This window comes from Aotus nancymaae, unplaced genomic scaffold (genome assembly GCF_030222135.1).
Source record: "Aotus nancymaae isolate 86718 unplaced genomic scaffold, 86718_ANA_hifiasm-v0.15.2.pri h1tg000064l_0, whole genome shotgun sequence".
NCBI classification, from domain to species: domain Eukaryota; kingdom Metazoa; phylum Chordata; class Mammalia; order Primates; family Aotidae; genus Aotus; species Aotus nancymaae.
Genome location: NW_026988478.1, coordinates 3,424,468 through 3,442,606, shown reverse-complemented (window position 1 = coordinate 3,442,606; position 18,139 = coordinate 3,424,468). Strand labels below are relative to the sequence as shown.

At 38.7% G+C, this 18,139-nt stretch overlaps 1 protein-coding gene across 7 annotated transcripts in view; it reads left to right on the top strand.

Moving 5' to 3' along the window:
* The window catches only part of ADAMTSL3 (ADAMTS like 3), a 338,323-nt gene that overhangs the window by 122,533 nt on the left and 197,651 nt on the right, over nt 1-18,139 (top strand). For all 7 annotated transcript variants that reach the window (XM_064366147.1, XM_064366148.1, XM_064366144.1 and 4 more), the window contains exons 5-6: nt 5,000-5,045; nt 17,152-17,388. In XM_064366147.1, coding sequence (XP_064222217.1) covers nt 5,000-5,045; nt 17,152-17,388 — 283 coding nt within the window. The remainder of the gene's footprint in view (nt 1-4,999; nt 5,046-17,151; nt 17,389-18,139) is intronic.

Here is an 18,139-nt window from a genome sequence, read left to right as displayed (position 1 = left end):
AACATATGTTTTTTATATATTCATACATTTATGACTTCAAAACTCTTTAGTTTCAGGGTGTTATGAATGTTGTAATGGATAGAAAATACATAATTGTGAAATGATGCTTGAATTTTCAAATACTCCTGATAACCATTAGCTCTTGCATATACTAATTACAATGAAATTAAAAACTTGCAAGTAATATTTCTGCAGCTATGTTGCTTTGGCTCAAAGGAATTATTCCAGAATAAGCTGGCAGGTTCCTGCTTGGGGAATTAGGATTCCAATGTCCTTAACTTTAAAATAACTTGCATTTCATTTTATGCCTGTTTCATAAAGTAGTCATTCATTTTCATACTAAATTGTAACCAAAGCAAGCCACATCAATAGAGGCCAGTCACTGGGTTTACTGTGTATTAGGTTGGACAAAGTAAAATAGAATGTTAAAAATAATAGCCAGGTGGTTGGGTTTAAAAAGAAAAACCTTGCTACTGACTTATAAAGGAAATTGAAAAGTAATCTCCCTGAATCTTTATATCCATATCCTGGTATATAGTAGGCTCACCATAAGACATTGTTGAAGGAAGAATGAGTCCAAAGTGGTACATTAGGTTTTGAAAATTCACGACATAAAATGCTCTCTTTTTCACATCAACATGCTGCAATTGTAGCGGGATTTGTAGTAGAGATGTATATACTTTTTAGGCTTACATTTTCAGGCTCAACACTCAAGATGCAAGTTAGTGACTCCTGGAAACTCAACTTACAATTAGGGTATAACAGGTGGCAATGGAGTGTAGACCATTACTATACCCATGGTCTACACTGAAGGCCTGAGACACAGCCATGAGATACCTTTGATATGTTATTTCCTTACCTTTTAGTTTTAAGTTTCTTTTTACAAGAACTTTTTAAAAATATAAATAGCTAAAATTAAGCAACTCCTAAAAATGCATCTGAAAAATTATTTCTGAAGTTTTTTAAAGAAGATGCCATTTTTATAAGTTTCAACAATTTTTGTATTCCAGTATTCCCATCAATTCAAATTTTTTAAACCTATGTCTCTCTAATTTGCTTGTTCCCTTGAAATTAGCATCAGAAGCTTTTTAGAGCTTCAAGTCAGCATGGTACAAAAAGCTTTTTGATTATCACTTCCCTTATCTATTAGCAACTTTCCTCAACTAGGGCCTTTCCAAACTAAGCAGAGTAATTTCAATTACTTCTTCACTTTTCCTATTATTTATTTTCTTGTTTTGTCCATACATAAAAAGCAAAACAAAGTCAGTCATGTAAGTGAATGACCTTTTCCATAGGCATAGCTGTTGTTTACCAGTAGAATGGAGTCATTTCCCCTTGACCAAGAGAAAGACTTATCCACCCCAATACATTTTTTCTACCAGCCTCCCAATTTGGTGCTGCTTGGATGTTTAAAATTTGATGTACTCTTATCAAGATTTTAGTAAATTTAAGAATAAAATACCTATGACAAAAAGTTAAAAACATAAATATGCAGTGTTACAAAATATTAAGACACAGTCAATCCATTGTGATAATCTGTGAAGATGTTCTGAACCACAAATCAAGAAGACACATCTACCTAGATACCATTTAACTACAAGTTAGGTAATGCTTTTGGAGGCAGCTATAATGCTGTTTTTTTCACTCCAAAATGTCCTTCTCCCAAAGCCTTCTAAATCTAATTAGTGATTGTACCGCCTCAAAAACACAAGATATGAGGAGACAAGGAACACAAGTTGCAGCTGGAACAGAAAGCCAGTGATGTCCTCTTTGATCCATTAATGTTAGGACAGAGTGCAGCAACTGTATGGTTAACTGCTGTCCTAAGCATTTACGATGAAATGGAAATGGAGGAGGGAGAGTTTGAGGGAAAACTACAAAGGAAAGAGTGGAAGTTAGTTAAAAGTGTACCAGACACAATAAAATACAAAATAACCACTACAGAAAATTAAAATTAGTAGTGTGGAGGAATATCTGTGGAAAATTTCTTATAAGCACAAGAAAAGGTCAACGAAATGAAATATATATAAGAGAAAATCATAGATGGATCAATGAAGAGATAATAGATGCAGAGAGAGGGAGCTCCAACCTCAGAATTATAAGCATTTATGAAACAAGAGTAATAATCAAAATCATAGTCTGAGAATAATCAGCAGCATTGTAAATAAAGACCTTGAGTACGCCATTCAAAAAGGCTCACCATTTTCTGTAAAGACTGATGAAAAGAAACACAGGACTGGATACATCCTGATTATAACTTAGCTTTCATGTCAAATACTAACAAAACAAAACAAAAGAACTATAAGCTTTCAGGCAGAAACATAAAACACATGAGAAAAATAATAAAAATCAGATTTCTCCTCTGCAAGTCTAAATATCAGAGGTCAATGAAGTGTGTTTACAGCTTTAAGGAAATAGTATCATGTAGGAAGTAATAACATATCAAGCAGCATTACCTTTCCTGTATGAAAGGCAAAGGTTTAATCATATGCCAGCCATATATCCAACCAATAATTAATATTTAGCCAGCCAAGAGTTAAAAGCTCATACATGAAACATTCATATTATGAAAGGACTGGGATTTGTCTTACACTTCTAAATATGCATTGTATCTATGGACAAAAATGAAGACCTAAAAATGTTTACCAAATAATTTTTATGTTATATAAAAAAGAGTGGACTCAGAAATCCCACTTCTAGGTATTTACCCAAGAGAAATGAAAAACTTTGTTAACATAAAACCTGTATATGAATGTTTATAGCACTTTTTCATACTTACCCAAAACTGAAAACAACTCAAATATCTAGCTGGTGAATGAATAAACAAATGGTTGTGTGTATATGCAATAGAATACCACTCAGCAATTTAAAAGGCACAAACTATAGATACATGCAACCACAAGAATGATTTTCAAATATATTATGCTAAAAAGAGTCAGTCTCAAAAAGCTACATATGGTGTGATTCCATTTATGTGATATTTTGGAAAAGGCAAATTATAGGGACAGAAAACCAATCAGTGGCTGCCAGGAGCTGAGGGTAGCAGAAGAGGGTGACTATACAGGGGCAACCTGAGAGTATTTCTGGGGGTGAGGAACTGTTCCAAATATTGCTTGTGGTAGTGGTTAAACAACTGTATGAGTTTGTCAAAACTCTTAAAGTTGTATACATCCCAAAGTCAATTTTTAAGTAGGGAAAAAGAGAAGCAATGTAATCACAAAAGGTAATATTGGCATAGCAATGTGAACATAGTTAAACACTGAACCACACACTGAAAAGTGGTTAAGAGGGTAAATATTATGTTATGTGTATTTTGTCACAATTTTAAAAATTTTAAATTTAAAGCTACAAAAATAATATTTGTATAATGGACTATTATTTAATCATTAAAATAATTTTTCCAAAGAATTATCAGTGAAATGAGAAAATGCTTATAATGTTGGATTAAAACAAAAACTAGGAAGAATTAACAGTATGATTTTTAATCCTGTAAATGGCAGAAACCATGGAAGATTAAATTACAAAATAATAAAGTTCTTGGTGATAGGTTTTTGAGTGACTGTCCATTTCTATACTTCTTGGCACATTACTGGTTTCCACTTATTCCTTTTGTAATCAAGAAAAATAGAAGCATTAGAAAATACATGCAATGAGTTTTACATTGCTGACTCTATCAATCATTTCATATAGGCTCATTTTTAATCCTTCTAGCAAAAAAAGACCTCCTATCCACTTTAAAATTATTTTTATTCCTATAGAAATAAATATTTTAGTAACAATTTAAATAGTATCTATTGACTTTTAATTCAAAATGATTATTTAAGCCTGAGTTTAGCTTTCCTTGTTCCAAATTTGCCATCAAATTGACCAGGAAAACATAAAGGGAAAAATATGTAACCCCATTGAAAAAGTGGGAATAGTGCCATGAATAGATCAGATATCTTTAAGGAGTTTATGTAAAATATAGACAAACAGGCACTGGACTGAGTAAAGTACCTATTGGATGGAATTCCAATCTCCCAAAGGCAAAATCCGCCTGGAAAATGAGTGGCAGGGTCCCAGAGCTTGTAGCTTTAGGGGAAGATAGGTTATGTGGTGGTCATCCATGGAAAATTCTCGAACTTACCAATATTAGCCTCCCAAAAACGCTATTCCAACATGACTTTGTAGAATCCTGTTTGGTAAGGTTAGTGGTTGAAGTAAAATAGGCCAGGCACGGGACTCATGGCTGTAATCCCAGCACTTTGGGAGGCTGAGGCGAGTGGATCACTTGAAGCCAGGAGTTTGAAACCACCCTGGCCAACATGGCGTAACCCTGTCTCTACTAAAAATACAAAAATCAGTTGGGCATGGGGCACATGCCCATAATCCCAGCTACTCTGGAGGTTGAGGCTAGAGAATCACTTGAACCTGGGAGGGGGAAGTTGCAGTGAGCCAACATCTCACCATTGCAGTCCAGCCTGGGTGACAGAGCAAGACTCTGTCTCAAAAAAAAAGAAGCATTACTTCAAGCAGATTTCTAAGAGGCTGTTGTAGTAATTAAAGGAAGGTAGCAAGTTCCCTGTTAACTTGAGTCGCTTCAGTAAGGGAAGAGAAATGTCCTAGTGGAGACATGCTCCACAAATGCTTTTGAATGTAGCTTTTCCCTTTTCTTCACAGAAAAGAAATACACATATTCACACATGAGACACACACATATTATACATTACTTGTAGTGGTTATATGGACCCTTGGGTAGGAATTGCATGTTAGTACTACTATTAACTAAAGAATTCACTCTCTATTTAATGTGACACTTCCACAAGATGTTTTGGCCCTGATTTAAAAATTAGTTTCTTAGAATTAAACTTTGAGTCTTTGGGGTATTGTGCACTAGTAAAAGTTTTACTTTTACTAGTATTTGCTAGTAAAACCAATGCCTTGTATTTGCCTTTTTTTTTAATGCTTGCCTTTTCTATGAAATCATTATTTCTTATTTCTTCTTTTTGTTTTCCTTTAGGAATTGTGAAGGGCAGAACATTCGATACAAGACATGCAGCAATCATGTAAGTCCTAAAATAAAAACATTTTATCCATTGCAGTATGTTCTTGTTTTAAGTTATAATATTCCAATGTGTACTCTAACACTAATGGTCTCTTGATACCCTTTGTGGAAAATTGAAATATCTCTTTAATTGATAACAGATTTTGTATATCAAATATCTTCCATTTATACTACCTTTTTAGGCCATATCACATTCATGATCTAATTTGGTAAGTATTTAATAATTTCTGAAGTCATAGAAACAATATGTAATATCTGCAAGCTCCTTCAAAGTTCAGAATGCTTTTATGTTCAGTATCTTACCTGACTGTCGCACTGTCCCTGAGCAGGTGAGGTGCAGTTATTTCTCTTTCGCAAGTGAGAGGACAGGCCGAGGGAGGTAAAATTATTTTTCAAAGGTCACATAGGAAGAGTAGACTTGAACTGGTCTGTTGCTATTTCTACCATTCAGTGTTAAGGAATACTATAGGTGACTCATCAGCAAATCACACAGAAATATACAAAACCCTACTCTTATTCTATTATCAGTCAACACTAAAAATAAAAATTCAAATATCTTGCTTTAAAAATTTGAAAATAAGGCTGAGAGTGGTGGCTTATGCCTGTAAGCCCAGCACTTTGGGAGGCCAAGGCAGGTGGATCACTTGAGATTAGGAATTCAAGACCAATCTGGCCAACGTGATGAAACCCCATCTCTGCTAAAAATGCAAAACTTAGCTGGATTTGGTGGTGCATGCCTGTATTCCCAGCTACCTGGGAGGCTGAGGCAGGAGAATTGCTTGAACCCAGGAGACAGAGGTTGCAGTGAGCCAAGATTGCGCCACTGCACTCCAGCCTGGGCAACAGAGTGAGACTCTGTCTCAAAAAAAAAAAAAAAAAATTGAAAATAAAAAATAAACACCAGAAAGAACCCATTCTATTTTCCACTGAAAACATTTCCTGGTTGTCAGTAAGAGGCTAACTAGAGGTACCTAGCACTTGCTTCCTTATACACAAAAAGACCAAAATAACAGATAAACAACTACAGTTAGACTACAATGCCTGAGGGAGAGCCCTAGAGTATAGCAAAGGAATGGCAGTATCCCTGTGGCACACAGTAAGTCAGGATGGCAGCATAGAGAAGAGAGTGAAGTACCCTGCCTCTACTACACCATCTCCCCTGTCAGGTAAACAGGGAGCCTCCAGCAACCCCTATTACCACTACAGACACATGTAGTTCTTGCTACAGGAGAACACAGCAGTCCTCACAGGCCCTGAGCCCAGCTTGGGGGAGGTGCCTGGAGTTTCCACAGCTGCATAGCTGGATGGGATAAAGAAAATGTGGTATATATACACAATGAAATACTATGCAGCCATAAGAAGAAGGAAATCTTGTCATGTGTGACATGGATGAATGTAAGGGATACTATGTTAAGTGAAATAATTCAGACACAGAAAATCAAATACAACATGATCTCATTCATATATGGAATAAAAAAAACTTGATATCATAAAAATAAGCAATAGAACAGTGGTTACCAGAGGCTGGGGAGGGCAGGGGGCAGGTAGAGATTGGGAGAGGTTAGTCAAGAAAGTTACAACGAGAAAGGAAGGATAATTTTTGGTATCCTATTGCACAGTAGAGTAACTATAGTCAACAATAAGACACTATAATTTAGCCAGAAGAGAGGCTCTTGAATGTTCCCACCACAAAGAAATGATAAATTTTTGAGGTGATGAACATGCTAATCATTACATAATGTATACATGTATCGAAACATCACCATTACATAATGTATACATGTATCGAAACATCACCTTGTCCCCCATAAATATTTACAATTTATGGAGCCCTAAAGAGTTGAAAGAAAACTGAAAAATGGGCTTAACTGGCAGAAACAAAAATAGGGGGTAGAGAGGAACAAATGTTCTGAGAAACAGGGTCAACTGCAAGTGGCTCACTAGCACCCGAGCATCCTGTTACAAGCATCCAACTCACAGCCCACCTGCACCAACCATCCTGTCTGCAAACATTCAGCCCAAGCAACACGACCTTATACAACTCCCCTCCGGTCTCTGCCTCTTTGCAGACAGCAGACAGCCTTCCCTCTGCTGTATTGACCGTTGCTCCCTGGCAGTGTATCCCCTATTTTCTTTAAATAAATCTGCCTTTCCAGACCCATCACTGTCTTGGTAAATTCCTTTATTTGACTATGTGTCGGCCCCAGGCAGTCACTAACCATGACATTTTATGTGTTTATTAAAAATTTTAAAAACAGGTTTGCCTCATTGGTGGTATAGACCCAAATCAAAATGACAGGAATTAAAAGGAAATTCTGAGAATCTGGTGATCTCATTTAAATGAGATTTACTTATTTATTTTTATCCACTTTTCTCAATTGGCTGTAACTAATTTATTTTAAAAGATCAATTATTGGGGACTTGTCTCTCTTTCTTCCTTCTCTTACCCAGGCTGGTGTGAGACATCAGTCCTGGGTAAGGGTTTCTAATCTATGGATCAAGCTTCTTCTTGATGGGTAGTCCCCCCCAAGTTCTATGGGAGTAGAAAGCCAGCAGTCTTTAGCAACACCTTTTGACTGAGAGCTCAAACCATAATTTGCAGTCCATTTCTATTAGCGATGAAGCTGACATTTCTATCTGTATCTCTCCACTGGTTCCAAACTTGAATGGGAAAAATAGATGCTTATTTACTGGGCACTCAAACGCCCAATATTACTTAGCCAGAAATAACCAGATTTTTATCAACCGAGTCCTTGGAGGGATTTTGGAGCACTATGCAAATGGCTTCACATCTCTGGTGATTTGAATTGAAACACACTTGATATTGAGCAACACACCTGCTTGTGAGTGCTCAATTAACTGAGCTGGAAATCTAGGCGGGGTTCGTAGGAGGGAGAGAGACGTGAACACAAAGCCAAGCATGTCGGTGCCGACATAGTCTAACCTTTCTTTTAAACAAGCATGTTAGTACATTAACGACCTCAGAATTTTATCCATGAGGCTTTTAGATCTAGCACCTTTTTCATGGATGCATTAGTTGTTTTTATTGCTGCTGTAACATATGACTATAAACTTGCGGCTTAAAACAAGACAAATGTATTGTCTTACAGTTCTGAAGGTTAGAAGTCTGACACAGGTCTATAGGTCTTACTGGGCTAAAATGCAGGGCTACATCATTCTAGAGGCCTAGGGGAAAATTAATTTCCTTTTTCCCCCAGCTTCTAGAGTCCACCCATGTTCCTTGGCTTGTGATTCCTTCTTCCGTCTTCAAAGCCAGCAACATTGCATCTGTTTGAACATTTTTCTTTTTCTTTTTTTTTTTTTTTGAGACTCAGTCTCACTCTGTCACCCAAGTTGAAGTGCAGTGGCACGATCTCAGCTCACTGCAACTGCAACCTGTGCCTCCCAGTTTCAAGCGATTGTCCTGCCTCAGTCTCCCTATAGCTGGGATTACAGGCATGCACCACCATGCCCAGCTAATCTTTGTATCTTTAGTAGAGATGGGCTTTCACCATGTTGGCCAGACTGGTTTCGAACTCCTGACCTCAAGTGATCCACCCACTTCGGGCTCCCAAAGTGCTAGGATTACAGGCATGAACCACTGTGCCTGGCCTGAACATTTTTCTGTAGTCATATCTTCCTGTGACCACAGCTGGGCATTGTTCTCCCACCTGAATAATCCTAGATAATTTCCCCATCTCAAGGTCTCTAACTTTAGTAATATGTGCAAAGATCCTTTTGCCATGTAAGGTAACACAGTCACAGGTTCTAGGGGTTAGGTCATGGACATCTTGGGGGCCAAAGTGGTCCATTATTCTGCCCAATACAATGGGATAGCTAAAGTTTTCTTTGGTCTGACAATTTCCTTGTAGTCATTCAAGAACAAATTTTAAAATAGTGTGATTTCCAGCAATAATTTGTGAAACTATTTAAGAAAATTCGTTTTAAACCCCAGATCAAGGTGTTACATTTGGGAATTTCATTCTAGAGTTTCTCTGTGTATGTATCACTCTGCTCTAGCTAATTCCAAAAATGAACCTATTATCAACACAAGTGTTAGAGTGTTATGCCACATAGTACAGACATAGAATGTAATCTACTAAAATTGGTGCACATTAGGTGCAATGGTTAGGACTTTGGTGTACTTGAGTGAAGATATGATGTCCCTGAAGCTCTCTGGGCTTAGGGTTACCTGTGGTCTCTAATTTATGGCCCCTCTGGGAGAACACAGCAGAAATCTTTATCACCTCTAGACTGATAAGAAATAGATGCTGGGGGTGGAGTAGGAAGGAGGAGGAGAAGCAAATGCTGTTCTTTTTTCGTTCTCAGACTTGGAATCCTTACAGAGTCCTAAGAGAGTTTTCATAAGAATATAGCATTGGTTGCTATGCTTGCCATTACAAACTCAGAATTTCCAACAAAATTTCTTGTTTGGGAAATAAGGGAAGGTTGTGGCAGTGGAAGTGTCCAGAGCATCCCTTTGTCTCCATGTGCCACAGTATCTGCAGCTGTGCATGGCCAGGCTGCATTGCAAACCAGAGGCGCATAAATGCAGCCCCAGCTTCAGTGTTGATAATCTGTAAAAGTCCATTCCTATACAGGAGAGATTATACAAGTATATTCCTGAATATACTATAGAAACATTGCAAACATATCAAGCGCCATAAGTGAATGTAACCACAATGAACTTGGAGTATGAATATAGTTACATCTTTTTTTCCATATAATTATTTGAGCTGCTTCCTGCTTTATTAACTGGGGATTCAGAATATCCACCTCACCATCATCCACTCTAAAGAGCAGAAGTTGGGCCCTGTCTGCAACCCACCCCACCTCCAGTGGAGAGAGGACTGAATTCTGATGAGCATACCCCTGCTGTTACTTCTCACTGCCATTCAATGTCTTACTGAAGACTGGCCACACCCATTAAGTGGTTAGTGACTTTCATTTTACCTGGAAATGGGGATGGTCATTCACTTTTTTAAAGGAAGTTGCCTTTAGTGATTCTAAGATGAGGAGCTATTTTGAGGGAGGCTTGGCCCCCGATTCAAACATGCCTACACCTATACTTCCAGGACCGTAAAAGCCCTGTATTATGGGACGGCAAGGTCTTTTCAGTCCTATCCAAGAGATGTCATCAGCAATGGCCAAACTCAGTCTCTATCAGAGAAGTCTGCTGTGTGGAGAAGGAGGTGTTTCTGTCAGTGAGTCTTGGAGATCTGTCACTGGATCATATTCCAGAGATGGCTAAAAGTCCTATTTCTCCATGGAAATGCCTGAAGGCTCAGGCTCTCAGCCTTAGGACCATGGACTATTGTCCATATGTGTCAACTTCCTCACACTTAACCCAAATGATAATAATAATAGGTCATACTTATTAAGCACTTCCTGAATGCTAGGCATTGTTCTAAGTGCCATTTTATGAATACATTAATGTAATCCTCACAATGACCCTGGAAAGTAGGTGCTATTTTTATTCCCACATTTACAGAGGAGATTTAATAGCCTGTCCCAGGTCCCAGAGCTGAATTTAACCTCAGTCAGGTTTCGGAGAGTACACTCCTAACCACTCTACTATACTATACTTCTACTTGGAAGAATATGGAAAGGCTGTAAGCTTTGTCAGATGATAAAATGATGCTGCAGACAGCAGGAGCTAAAGCATGGTAGCTTTTAACAACACACAAGCACAAAAATTGCTGTAGTGTTGGAGGGACATTGTACTTCCAGATACCATTGTAGAAAATCTAACTCTGGAAGAGTGGGGCAGATCTTCTATATAATCTCAGTTGGCAAGGGCCAGAGATCAGGGAAGAGCAGGGAATTAACTGAAAGAGACGCAACTGAAGGGAGTCAGAGAAAGGAAATCCTCCACGCCCATTGGTTTTCTACTACTCCAGCAGCCTGGGTGGATCCCTAGCGTAGGAAAGGGTGCAGCTTAACAAGGACAGACTCTGACACTTGCATTTCAGAATTCTGCCCACCTCAGCAGAAGACAATAAAGAAAAAAAATTCAGGCACTCAAGAAAAGATCAAATGTTCTTTTGTGATGAAGTCTATTGTAACAGGCATTCACAGCACCTAGATGAAGAAGATGAAGAAATTCCACTCCTGGTGTGCAAGAGACCATGCTTCACATGGCAGGAGTGGAAGGCATACCCAGGCCATGAGGACCTCACTTTGGTTCAGCAGCTCTCCTTGACTTCACTCTGTCAGGGGAGATGGGGATTTGGGCTTTGGGCCTGAAAGGTTAGGGAACAGAACATGCGTGGATACAGTGCCATGGCTCCCGGGTGACTGCTGTTTTCAGACATAACCCTCTGATCAGCACTTAGCATATATCCTTATAGCCAGAGACTGGACCCGAGTCCTAGATAAAGAATCATCCTTATCAGGAGTATTTTGGAACAAATGGGGAATTTCTAAGAGAAGTCATGCATGTCAGCAGGGAGTTCTAATACTTGAATTGACTGATGAGTCATGGTTTTTTTATACCACAGTTTATAGGATTAAAGGCAATGCTGGAAGAGGCAAAGGGGAAATAGTTTTTAAAATAAGTATATGATAATTTGGTAAGGGCGTTTTTGTAGCATGAACACATTTTTATATGAGCACAGAGGGAGGCCTGGTGTACTTGCAGAGGGGGCTCCCAGAGCTCCTTCCCGACTTTACAGTAGGGACATTTGATATGACCCTTGAGGTATTCCTCATACCATGGATCCTATTAATGGCTAGAATCTGACAGTTTTCCATTCAGTATTTCTCTTGGAGGTATTCTTTCCTTTTCCCTGTCATCGCTCCTACTCTGGGCAAATCACCCCCTCTCATGTCTATCTCCAGAACTCCAGGCCGTCTTACAATTATACTGTTCCTAAAATGCCACCTTTTATATTCGTGGATCCTTATTGCTTTTAAATCTTCTCACTTGCATTCAAGGACCTTCTTATCTTCAGATAAGATTTATTTCTTATTTAAACTCCCAACTTTCACCCTTTCCGGACAAGGCTGCACACTGCTCCTTATAGATACTGAATTTATTTCTTCTGTTTCTCTTTTGTTCACGTTGTTTCCCAAATATTGTCCTATTTACATCACACCATCCTTTAAATCCATCTGAGATTTCACTTTTTCACAATTCCCTATTTGCCAACTCTAGCTTACAGTGGCCACAAACAATTTATTTTCATGCTAGAAATGTTGTGATTTGTTATATAAAAGAATCACAAAATTTAACTCATAGTACAACTTGGATATGAAGATAAAATAAAATTTTAAAATTGTTTGTAGCAACAATATATTTGTCCTGAGTCCCTACTTGCTGGTTATTAGGAGAAGGAATTGGGGAGGGGTATTGTCTAAATGTCTGATTCACATGAAAGCTTGGTCCAGTTCTATTATATAAATAATCTCTTAAGCAATGATCTGTCTCTCTTGTATAAAAATACTCAGTTTATTAGAAAATCTTCATTTCCTCGCTTCTCTCATAAGTTGCCCCCATGTTGTACATATCCCCATAGAATTTTGGAGGGGAAGGAATCTTTGTTTTCAAGATGGTTTGGGAAATGGATGCCTTCTGTCATTTGTTGGCTGTGGCAGCCACCTACTCTTCCTCTCTCTTCCCTTATCCTTCTCTCCATCCTTTTCTCTCTTCCTCCTTACTCCTCCTCTTTCTTCTTTTCTGAGCTTCCTAGGCTGGCTACCTACTAACACTTCCTTTTTAGATATATTTATTACCTCTATCAGGTTAGAGTTAAGTCTTGCTGATATGGAATCTATTCTTATTAACTTCTTCTAATCAATTTTACAATTTAACTCTTGGATAAAAATTCTATGTTCTTCATTGCAGTCCTACTTTAAGTTTACAAATACCCATGATAACACTTGTTCAATGTGTTTCATGCATATAGAAGCAACATCTCCAATACGATAACAAGCTCACTGAATGACAGTGGTGGATTATATTTTTTTTGTGTGTTCTCCCTAGCATGTGACCTAGGGCAAATCCTTAAGCTAGCCATAGCCCTAATTCAGGCTTATGTTTTCACATTGCAGCCCATAAAGTATATTTAATAAATAAGTGTTGTCTTAAACTTACCAGATAGGAAAAAAAAATGCTTCTCAGGAAAAGGAAAGCAGAAGAATGTCATTTCACTTCCTAAATGTCAAATAGACAGTATAAGACACAAGAATCCCTAGCTTGTCTTGAGCGGGGACATGGGACCTAGCTGAGCCAGATTAGGAAGCTTAGTGTTGACATTGGAAGAATGTGGAATGAATGAAAGCATTTAATGTAAGCAGTCAGTGTCCCCCACATTTACTAGAAAGCAGTATTCTATAATAGAGTGCTTGTTACTTTGAAAATCAGTCTTGGCTCTGTCATATCCTAGTGTGTGTCTTTGGACTAGTGACAAAAAACCTTCTAGGTCACAGTTTTCTCCATTTATAGAGTGAGGGTAATATCCTGACCTACCTAGTTCAAAGGGTGGTTGTAAAAAGAGAGTGTTGGTGATTACTCCTGGGAAACTAAAAAACATGATCCAGTTACCAGGCTGCCTTAATCAGATATCATATGCTAAGAACAGAAGCCCACTTAGATTAGCTCAGGACAAAGGGGATTCACTGGATGGACATGTGGGTATTTAAGGGAATTTAAACCTAAGCAGGCCTTGAGGGCCTGGAGCCAGGAATCAGAAAATGAAGAACACAGGATACTTACTCCCATTTAAATGCATAGTTTATGATCTGTCCTTCTCCTTTCTTACCGAATTCATTCTTCTTTGCTGTGGGAATTGGCTTGCTTTGCTTCAACATGTATCTTACAAAAGAAATGGCCAGTCAAACCCCAGATCGATATGAGTTCTTAGCTCCAGCTCTTTTGTTGCGATTCCAAATTCCTAGGAAAGATTGACCTGGTGTGAACCAGATGTTTGCCTCTGGATAGTCAGCTGTCGCCAAGGGGGATGGTCACATGTACAAATCTGGCCACACTTTTGGCAAAGACTAAGTCTAGGCTGACATCCTAAGGTGTCTTCTACTAATTAACACTTGTTAATTTTGTGAAACTTCATTGGTTTATAGAATTTAAGGGAGTCAAGAGTTAGCTAGCCAGCACATTCAGTCCCTAGAGAATGCATCCTGCTCTCTTAGACACTTTTCTTTGGTTGGTTTCAAAGAGTCAGATACAGAGAAAATTAGCCATGGCTGGAGGAAGAGGAGGTGATGTAATTTTATAATTGATGATCCTTCCTATGGCCAGATGGAGGATACAGTCCTCATTTCAACAGAGAAAAGTCATCTGGCCTGGCACAGTGCTTCATGCCTGTAATCCCAGCACTTTGGGAGGCCGAGGCAGGGAGATTGCCTAGGCCCAGGAGGCCAGGACCAGCATGGGCAACATGGCGACACGGTCTTTAGAAAAAATTAGCTGGGCATAGTGGTGCATGCCTGTAGTCCTAGCTACCTGGCAGGAAATGATTTAAGGAAATTTATAAAGGCCAAAAGTGTAAACAGTAAAATACAAAAGTCAAATAGCAAAAAGAGGAGAAATGAAAGAAATTCTATTTAAAAATCCTGTCTGATAATTTATCAATAACATTTGTAGAAAAAAAAAAGCTAGATTTCTAACTTAAACCATTCATCTAAATAAATCCCAAATTTAACAAATAGTTTAAAATATGACTGCTAATCTATAAAGGAACTAGGAAAATACATTTAAGTATTCATCTGTTCTCAGGGCAGAGTGGGAAAGCATTTCTAAGCCCATTAATAAAGAAAGAAACCTTAAGGGGACATATTCATAGAGCTGACTACATAAAAATGTAAAACTTTTTGACTTTACAAAGCACCAAAAGCAAAATCAAATGGGAAAAATATTTCCAAATATTTCCAAAAAATATTTCCAAAGAACTAATAATTTCACTATGAAGTTTAATAGTTTTATCTGCTGAAAATAATAAAAAGACAAAAATGCCAATGGATAAATAAAGGATATAAAACAAGACATTTTTGAAGAATTAATACAAAAAGCAAATATATATGAAAAGATATTAAACAATAAAAAGAAAATGCAGGCTGGGTGAGGTGGCTCATGCCTGTAATTCCAGCACTTTGGGAGGCTGAGGCGGAAGAACCACTTGAGTTCAGGAGTTTGAGATAAGCCTGGCCAACATGGTGAAACCCAATCTCTACTAAAAATACAAAAAAAGAAAAAAAAAATTAGCCAAGTGTGGTGACAGGTGCCTGCAATCCCAGCTACTCGGGAGGCTAAGGCAGGAGAATCACTTGAATCCGGGACGTCCAGCCTGAGTGACAAAGCAAGACTCTGTGCAAAAAGAAAATGCAAATGAAACAATGAAGTTCTATTTTGCACTTCTGATTGGGAAAAAAACTAGAAAATTATAATGGAGGGCAATTTTGCAATATTTTGAATAGTCCATAAAATGTGCATAACTTTGGACTCAGAAATTTTATTTCCAGAAAGAAGTCCTTGGTAAATAATGAAGATTTGTGTGAAGATTTAGATACAAAGATCTATGTTATTTATTCTTTTGTTGAGTAGAAACTATTTCCAACATTTTTAGAATGACTATTACTTTCATAATACAAAAAAATATAAAATTATATATGGTTTTTTTTGTTGTTGTTGTTGTTTTTGAGACAGAGTCTCACTCTGTTGCTCAGACTGAAGTGCAGTGGCATGATCTTGGCTAACTGCAACCTTCGCCTTCCAGGTTCAAATAGTTCTCCTGCCTCAGTCTCGTGAGTAGCTGGGACTATAGGCATGTGCCACCACACTTGGCTAATTTTTGTGTTTGTCGTGGAGACAGGGTTTCACCATTTTGGCTAGGCTGGTCTTAAACTCCTGGCCCCAGGTAATCCACCTTTGTCGGCCTCCCAAAGTACTGGGATTACAGACGTGAGCCACCATGCCGGGCTGCTATGTTGCTTTTTTGTATCTGTTTTCTTTAATTATGAAGCTTGCATATCAAAACTAGATTTTTGATGAGTAAAGTCACACTATTCTCAACCAGTATCTTGCTTCAGAAATGTCTGGTGGAAAGAAACAGTAATTTAGTAAAAAGACCAATAAGGCATCAGTATTTGTACAAATACTTTTTACTGTGAGAGCACCTGAGGGCATTTACTTAGAATTTATTTGCTTTTGTTGTAGACAGAATTTGAACAAGCTGAGTTTTCTGCCATCCATCCTACAGCCAGTTGAAGGCAGGTACTCAGTACCAGTGAAGATATGGGAGGGAGACTGACAGGGGAGGAAAGGCAGATGAATTAAAAACAACGATGACAGGGCGGGCGCTGTGGCTCAGGCCTGTAATCCAAGCACTGTGGGAGGCCAAAGTGGGCAGATCATCAGGTCAGGAGATCGACATGATCCTGGCCAACATGATGGAACCCCGTCTCTACTAAGAATACAAAAATTAGCTGGGCATGGTGGCATGCAGCTGTAGTACCAGCTACTTGGGAGGCCGACGCAGGAGAATCGCTTGAACCCGGGAGGCGGAGGTTGCAGTGAGCTGAGATCGAGCCACTGCACTCCAGCCTGGTGACAGAGCAAGACTTCATATCAAAAAAAAAAAAACAAAAAACAATGACAGAGAAACAACCACAAGTGCTCACAGAGCACAGCAGTTTTAGGCTAATAATTCTTCACATTGAAATGGCTCCTGAAGGCATGGATAACAATTAAATTTTTGTGAAGACCTTGAATCACCTGGAAAAATTTGATTTCCCTTGTTTTAAAAGAAAAGAGATTAGATAATGCATTTGAAAACTTATATTCAAGATAGTTAAAATAGGGCAAAATTTGGCATCTAAGTCTTGTAAGCTCTAATTATCTGGAAAAAAAATACCTGTGAGTGATCAAAATAATGACATAATCTCCTGTGTAAATCATTATTGCAGAAATCTCTCTGGAATTTCATAGCATACATTCAACTTTGAATTTTTTTTTTTAAAAAAAGGGATTTAGGTGACTCCCAGAGAGAGTCAAGTGGGGTGTGGTCTGATGGGATTCTGGTTTACTTATTTCCCCTTCTAGTGGCCTCTTCTCACTGGGTGATGTGCATGTGGCCTTTTCCCTCTGCCCCCAGGACTGCCCTCCAGATGCAGAAGATTTCAGAGCCCAGCAGTGCTCAGCCTACAGTGATGTCCAGTATCAGGGGCATTATTATGAATGGCTTCCACGATATAATGATCCTGCTGCCCCCTGCGCACTCAAGTGTCATGCACGAGGACAAGATTTGGTGGTGGAGCTGGCACCTAAGGTACTGGATGGAACTCGTTGCAACACGGATTCCTTGGACATGTGTATCAGTGGCATCTGTCAGGTAAGCACACCTGCCTCCCAAGGCCCTGCTTCAGGCATGTGTCATGCCTACTATCAATAAGCACAACCCTTTTCTTCTGTACTTTTGTTCATTCAGATGAAAGTATTGCTACTGGCTGGCTGTGGTGGCTCACACCTGTAATCCCAGCACTTTAGGAGGCAGAGGTGGGAGGATCACTCATTGAGACTAGGAGTTCTAGACCAGCCTGACCAACATGGTGAAATCCCATCTCTGCTAAAAATACAAAAATGAGCCAGGCATGGTGGCAGGTGCCTGTAGTCCCAGCTACTCGGGAGGCTGAGCCAAGAGAATCTCTTTAACCTGGCAGGCGGAGGTTGCAGTAAGCTGAGATCAAACCACTGCACGCCAGCCTGGGTGACAAAGTGAGACTGTCTCAAAAATAAAATAAAAAGGAAATATTGCTATTGATCCTTTTAATATTAAAAATACTTCCTAGAATGTTAGTAGCCTTTAAGTCATGTTTCACTTGTTTAAAATAATGTAAATTTTGCCCATGTAGATCCAAAAGATTGTAATATAACTTCTTGTGATTCTTCTAGATTAGTGATTCTTCTTCTTTTTTTGAGACAGAGAGTCTCATTCTGTCACCCAGCCTGGAGGACAGTGGTGCATTCTCAGCTCACTGCAGTCTCCACCTGCCAGGTTCAAGTGATTCTCTGCTTCAGCCTCCTAAGCAGCTCGGATTACAGGCACCCACCACCATGGCCAGCTATTTTTTGTATTTTTAATA